This window comes from Aegilops tauschii, chromosome 4 (assembly GCF_002575655.3).
Source record: "Aegilops tauschii subsp. strangulata cultivar AL8/78 chromosome 4, Aet v6.0, whole genome shotgun sequence".
Taxonomy (NCBI): domain Eukaryota; kingdom Viridiplantae; phylum Streptophyta; class Magnoliopsida; order Poales; family Poaceae; genus Aegilops; species Aegilops tauschii.
Window position 1 is genome coordinate 48,717,049 of NC_053038.3, and position 7,241 is coordinate 48,724,289.

Sequence of the window (7,241 nt, forward strand, 5' to 3'; positions counted from 1 at the left end):
AAAAATTAAAAATTGTGTGGTAGATAAATTGATGCGTGAGGTCCCTTTCAATTTTCAACTCATTTAAACATCTGAGCAGCTCTCGGCAAAAAAAAAACAAATTCATAGTCTGTATAAAAGTTTATTCACGCACTATTCTGACCTGATTTGTCTGCTTTGCTAAGAGCTGCTCAAATGTTTAAATGAGTTGAAAATTGAAGCAGACATCGCGCATCAATTTATCTACCACACAAAAAGAATTGACTTTTTTTGACTTTTTGTTTTGATTTTTTTCTGCTCCGCCTGGTCACCGAAACGCCGCACACGTTTCTGCAAGCTAAGCTAGGTTCATCAGCTTTATAGCTAGCTAGCTATGCGACTTGTCTTGCTGTTCCTCCTCTGTTCAAGAGCGCATGCCACAAAAAACACACTTCTTCGTATACACCGGCCGGGAGCTCATATAGACACCGTACCGAGTGAGTTGCAGGGGAGTTGGACAGGTGGGTCTGGAGCAGCTGGCCTGCCGGCCGCCTGATACATCGCCGACGACGGCCGGCCGGATCGATCAAATTGATGGGGAAGATGGTGTTGGTGGGCAAGTGCTGGCAGGAGTCGAAGCTGCTGTGGCACATCGCGTTCCCGGCGATCCTCACCGCCGTGTTCCAGTTCTCCATCAACTTCGTCACCGTCGGCTTCGTCGGCCACATCGGCGTGGTCGAGCTTGCCGCCATCACGGTCGCCCAGAACGTCGTTGAGGGCTTCGCCTACAGTGTCCTGGTACGCACGCCACGAGCCAATCAGCTTGCTTATATGCTTACACTTGCACATGCCCTCCGGCCGAGACACGGACTAGGCGGGTAGAGACTTATTTCATCATTCAGGCAGCCGCCGCCGCCTCATCATTCTGAGTAAGACGCAAATCTTGTAAACAAACTCAAAAGAATAGCTAAAAATGAAGAAGGAGCCCTTGAGCCGGCAACAGGCTTGTTACAAAATGGACGGGTTCAATGGGGTTCCATGGATGCCATGGCACCCCTCTGAAAATGCAAAAAGTTATTTTGCCATATAATCAGGCTAACAAATGTGTATTAGAAATGATCAATCGCATGAGTGTTAAGCTCGGCACCCCAGCGATGAAGTTCTAGATCCGCCATTGGTTACGAAGGTATGTACGCGAGTTCATAAACACCTTGATTAACTGAATCATGTGTTCCATTCAGACTAGCTTGATCGGTTCTTAATTATGAGTATTTCCAAAATTTGCAAAGCATGGACTTGATACATATTTTAAAAGGTTACTACTGGAAAGTTGCAATCCTAATCAAGATGCATGAAGTGCAGCTAGTAGGTAGGTATAGCTACACCACCAAAAAAAAAATCTGTTGGCCCATTGTCAAATGGAGAGAGGAAAGAGAAGAAGGAAGAGAAAAAACTGGGTTTATGGTGGGGTATGGGGCTGAGCCGGCGATGTCCGTAGAAGTGAAAGCTCCCAATTTCATGCCGGTTTGTGATATTTCGGTTGTCCGCCCGCATCTGCGAACATTAGATGAGGCGCTTTGGATGGATAAAAATGTTCGGACCATCGGATTTGGATAAGAAAAAGCATAGGAAGGTTTGGCAAGCATGAGCACAAGACCCGCGGCAGTGTCGCATGGAGAAGGAGAACCATGTGTGTCAACCTAGTAGTACCTGACCGCACAACTGGCTCGTAATTGTGGTGGCCGACATTGCACCGTGCAGAGCATCCATCCGTATCCACATGCAAGTAAAGAGCCGGGCTTCTTTTCTGAACACTGAAGCTGAGTCTAGATCTCCCTCAAAAATGTTTTGGGTGGAGCTGCGTGCACACGGATGTACGTGTGGTGCGTGCTCATCAGTCATCAGTCATCACTCATCGTGCCGCGGCGGCCACACCTACTTCGAGTGGCCAGACAAATTCGGGTCGACCCATGATCGAACGAAGGACAAGGACGAGACGCCACGCCACGTCCAAGGGAACCATTTCTGATTTCCCGGTGGTCATTTTCGATCGTTAGGTGCACGGGGCAGAATAGATAGATGCACATGCAGCCGGTCGATCCATGGACCACCCAAGCTCCAGCCACAAACACATGGACACTAGCTAGCTACGGTTTTTTATTTTCTAACGCACTACAGACGCAGACGCTCATATTGTACATACTCAGTCGTCTGAGTAGTGTATGTACACATACCGACACACGTACGGCGTGTATATTTAGCCATTTCGCTCTCTGCATGTGGAGCAGGCTACGGTAGTGCGGGCTATGAAAGCTCGTGGATGTACGTTCTCCTACTTCCTCCGCCACAAATATACGGTGTTCGAACTTTTTCTATCCACAAAAGCGTTTTACTGCGAAAGCAATCGCTCACACATGTTTACTCCACATGGCCGGTCCAGTGAGTGCTCTGTCCCCGTTTTCACTTTTGTGTGTTTCTATCATTTTCTTTTTACATTTTCCACTTATATTTCTTTTTTCCGCAAAAAATCAATATTTCTTTTTTCATTCCTCCTATTCTGTTTTTGCGGGGGTTCATTTGTCTATTACACTTCAATATTTTTGTTACTTTTCTTCTTTTGGGGAGATGCGAGGACACTTTTTTTGAAATGTTAAGGTTTTTTCTTCTTTTATATATGAATGTCTCCGTTAAGATTTAAATTATATATATATGGATAATTATTTAATATATGAATGGTTTTCTCTAATACATGAACATTTTCTTTAATATATGAACATCTTCCCTAGGCATGGAGCTCCAGAACTGGTAGGGGTACGAAACGGTCTGCACCTAGGGAGATGCGTCTGGACCGTCGACATCCCATGGCATGGTTAGATACACGGCCAATCACCATGAACCGCCATCAGAGGAGCATGCTGCCTAGCCCTGGCTGGCGTGAGGTGGCACGGCTCTCTCGGCTATGGCAACTACACAGCGCGGTGCCCAACACCCGCACGATAAATGAGCCAGACCAGCGGCGGTGCGCAGGGGAAGCATATCTACTTGAAAAGGAGACTACTTGAACAAGTGAAATGGAAGGAAGGCATGAAAGTTTGATCTACCAACATAGAGTCTGCCACTCCCAGGAAGAAGAAATTTGCTACTTTGGCTCATCAGTTGGTAAGTCTGTCTATGAAGTTCAGTGCCTAGAAAAGAGAAGAAAAAAGACCAAAACAAGCTTTTTCAAGCTCTACAAGACCTCTGCGTGTTGTCATTCAACTCCGCACCATAGCATCAATGTCGGGGAAGTAGTCGAAGCAGAGGACGGGGACGAATAGGGAGCAATCGCATCGAGGCACTGCCCCAAAAACCTTATCGCCCTCCTCTCTGTGCATGATCGCAAAGACGGGTTCCAAAGGCGTACTCTCCTGAACAGCCATGCATGCGGTCGATGGGATGAGATCGCCGGAAGCATCAACAATGAGTGGAACAGTAGAGTGGCATCAAGGGTTATGAGAGAGGAGGAACTAAGTGTGTCGAGTTGCCAACACGTCCAATATATAGGTCGTCCGGTAGGGAGTCATGGCCCTGGGCTTAGGCCTACGACCGAGTCGGCAAACAACTCACGGTCCAGTGTCTCGGATAGTGGCACTTCTATTAGTGACTCGTAATTAATCTCTAATTAGTTAACTGTTCCTGACTAGTATAAATAAAACACACAGATGACATAGGTCCGAGTTCGGATCGTTCATAAAACAAGCACGGGCGAGCGGGTGACGGGGAGAGCGTGCGTGTATGACTCCTCTTCTCAAGCTCCAATAACATGTAGACGAGAATCTCTTATAAAGAGGTCTCAACTCTCTTCCACTCGCGGTATGATAGTAAACTTGTCATGGCACTCCACATGGGCCTTAATTATTAACAAGGAATTATAGTTCATATGGGCCCAAGGTAATTCAACAGATATGTTCTTCGAGATAAACTTGTCTAGAGCCTTCCAAACATACCCACATAGTGTGTGCATCCGTGTGATCGTGTCTTTTGGCTAAAGGCTAAACCTAGGCAAACATTAGGCCGTACCGGGCTTATAAAAGCCCGACTTTCTTTTCTCAAATCCGAACTAACCCGAAGCCCGAAATACTCTCTTTTCTTGAGACTGAGCCCGACCCAAATCTTTTTTTCAATGTTTACACGTGTAAGCCCGACCTGGAATACCGAAAAAGGGAAACTCGAACCCATACTGAACTACCATCCGGGCTGCAAAACGAGGCCCAAGCCCACCCAGAATGACAAGTATGGCCCAACTCCGCATGGGTTTTTTGGGCCGGGCTGCCCATGCTCAGGTCTACTAAAGGCTATCACGTGATTAACAAGTTGAAAAAAATGCTTTCATGTCTGAATCGATCGGCGTTTGAATTTTGCTCTTTCCCGCGCACACATGTAATGTTGCAAGTAGAATACACACGATCTGATCGACAGTGTGGGTTGCGTTCGCAGCTTGGCATGGGAAGCGCGCTAGAGACACTGTGCGGGCAGGCGGTGGGTGCGGGGCAGGTGGACATGTTGGGCATCTACATACAGCGCTCCTGGATCATCTGCGGCGCCACCGCGCTGGCCCTCGTGCCAACCTACGTTTTCACGGCGCCCATCCTACGGGCCCTCCACCAGCCTGCCGCCATCTCCGCCGTCGCCGGCCGGTACACACGATGGGTCGTCCCGCAGCTGTTCGCCTACGCCGCCAACTTCCCGCTGCAGAAGTTCTTACAGGCGCAAAGCAAGGTCTGGGCCATGACCTTCATTTCTGGCGTGGGGCTCGCCCTCCACGTCGCGCTCAACTACGTCTTCGTCACGCGCCTCGGTCATGGCCTATTCGGAGCCGCCATGATCGGGAACGTCACCTGGTGGATCATCATCCTCGCGCAGTTCACCTACCTCGTCTCGGGCTGCTTCCCGGAGGCGTGGAAGGGGTTCTCGATGCTCGCCTTCAACAACATCGCCGCCTTCGTCAAGCTGTCCCTCGCCTCCGCCGCCATGCTCTGGTTGGCAGATACACGAACTTAATTGAAATCAACATGTAGGTTGCTTAAAATGCACTATCATTTTGAATAGTACTTATAAATTTATACATGTGTGTGTTATCTAGCTTGGAGGTCTGGTACTACACTGCAGTGCTCATCCTTGTGGGTCTCCTGAAGAATGCTCAACTCGAGGTTGACATCATGTCAGTCTGGTAAGAAAATTTCCTCTGGCAAACTTGTAACTGAACTTTGTGTACATGTAAAGAATCGATTCAATGATCAGACTACATCTGAAATTGACAGCATCAACTACCAGCTCTGGGCCGTGATGGTTGCACTAGGCCTAAATGGAGCAGTGAGGTAAAATGCGTGCAACAACACAAATATAGCACCATCAATACAAGACTGCAACTGTACAAAACTAGATGAAATCCGTTGCTCCCTCCGCTCCAAATTAATTGACGCAACCTCTATACAATGTTCATTTTACATTATATAGAGGTTGCATCAATTAATTCAGATTGGAGGGAGTAGTGTTTGTGCTAATGCAAAAAATGTCAGACATGCAGCGTTAGGGTGTCGAATGAGCTGGGTGCGAACAAGCCAAAGGCGGCCAGGTTCTCGGTGATCATTGCGGTGTCAACGTCCGCCGCCATCGGTGCAGTCTTCCTGGCCGTGTTCCTCGCCTGGAGGACTGAGCTGCCGCGGTTCTTCAGCGACAACGAGGAGGTGGTGAGCGAGGCTGCCAAGCTCGGCTACCTTCTTGCAGCAACCATCTTCCTCAACAGCATCCAGCCTGTGCTCACAGGCACGTACCACCACTACACCCACCAATTACCAAATCAAGCCCGTATTCCCAATGGCAACGGGAAGATCTGAACAGCAAACTTTTCGGTGTCGCTGTGCAGGTGTGGTGATAGGAGCAGGGTGGCAGACGCTTGTTGCCTTCATAAACATTGGATGCTACTACTTGGTTGGCATCCCACTGGGATTCCTCTTTGGCTTCAAGCTTAAACTTGGCGCACTGGTAAGGACAAAATCAAATCAACTTCCAATATGGAACGGGCAATCTGACTCTAACCTCTGCTCTGAACATACAACAATGTCTTTCTGCAGGGAATTTGGGCGGGCATGTCCATTGGCACGCTGCTGCAGACTGTTGTACTTCTCATAATTTGCTTCAGAACCAAGTGGAAGAAACAGGTGCAGTACTATGCTAATATCACTCAATCCAAAAAAAAATTTCTATAGATATGACTCGATCGAAGTTATTTCTTGACTCGATTGAAGTTGAGCAGATCTTTAATCTGAACTTCTAACGCTGCAGGCTATGTTGGCCGAAGGGAGGATAAGGGAGTGGGGAGGAAGCAGCGAAACATTGCCGGCGGCGACAAACGGTGGCATCGATAGATGATTAGATGGTTCCTGCATGCAGATTGGACAATGCTATTTATATGTACATGGAAAACACATACTATATATGTAGACTGTAGAACTAATTAACCTGGACGAATTAAGATTGATCCAATGTATACCTCGACTTCGTCATTGGGGAAATCGGTCTTTTAGGATTTGTTTGGATCGAAGAAAAATGAAATCAACTACTAATTCCTACTTTAATGAGAATTAGAATTGGGAATCAATTTCAGTTCAGGTATATGGATGGCGACAGAGTTGCAAAACCGAATTAGTAGTGAAGTCAAATCTAAGTTTTGTTTGGTTCAGCACTTTGAAGAATCGAGCGCGCAAACACACACGGATGTATTTCTGTATGCACGGATGTTCATCGCTTGCTCGCACGCGGCTAGGATTTGGGCTCAGGCAGGCTTATCTACAACCCCGAGATTCCAAGACTTGTAGCTCTCTGAACTTCCGCTACAACTGGACTACCGAATCTGGCCAGAAGTGTTGCTTGTAATTCTGTGGAAATTTTGAGACTCACGCAACGCTGCTGCTTTTAGAGCCGTAGACCACCCTCCGCTAGTCACCTTCAGGAACATTGTAACCGTCTAACCGATTTTGAGCTGTACTCTTTTCGTTTTAGAGACCCAAGTTGACAAGGTAGCTGCCAGGTCTTGGCTTAGCTATCTTACCACACGCCGCCGTGACCCTGTAACTTTCTTTGGCCCCCTTTGGCCGTTTGAGAAATAGATTCCTCAAAAAAAAAGTAAATACAAAAAAAATCAAGTATTATAGACATCGCATAAATACGAGGAACATATATTGTACTTATTTTTATACAAATTACTCCCTCCATCCCATAATGTAAGATGTTTTTTTGACACT

The 7,241-nt window shown here is 47.2% G+C and overlaps 1 protein-coding gene across 3 annotated transcripts; it reads left to right on the forward strand.

Annotated features, from left to right (window-relative positions):
* Positions 1 to 241: 241 nt before the first annotated feature.
* Positions 242 to 6,547, forward strand: LOC109739837 (protein DETOXIFICATION 31). Of its 3 annotated transcripts, none has more exons than XM_073496203.1 (9): positions 370 to 1,144; positions 2,745 to 3,117; positions 4,435 to 4,976; positions 5,081 to 5,167; positions 5,259 to 5,315; positions 5,525 to 5,763; positions 5,864 to 5,982; positions 6,072 to 6,158; positions 6,283 to 6,547. In XM_073496203.1, exons 3-9 carry the CDS (start codon positions 4,441 to 4,443, stop codon positions 6,367 to 6,369), a joined length of 1,212 nt encoding a protein of 403 aa, XP_073352304.1. In that variant the 5' UTR covers positions 370 to 1,144; positions 2,745 to 3,117; positions 4,435 to 4,440; the 3' UTR covers positions 6,370 to 6,547. The 3 variants fall into 3 exon arrangements, with proteins under 3 accessions (XP_020154457.1, XP_073352304.1, XP_073352303.1); XM_073496202.1 differs by lacking the exon at positions 370 to 1,144 and adding an exon at positions 2,125 to 2,397; XM_020298868.4 differs by lacking the exon at positions 2,745 to 3,117 and having other exon boundaries at positions 242 to 756.
* The last annotated feature ends 694 nt before the right edge of the window (positions 6,548 to 7,241 follow it).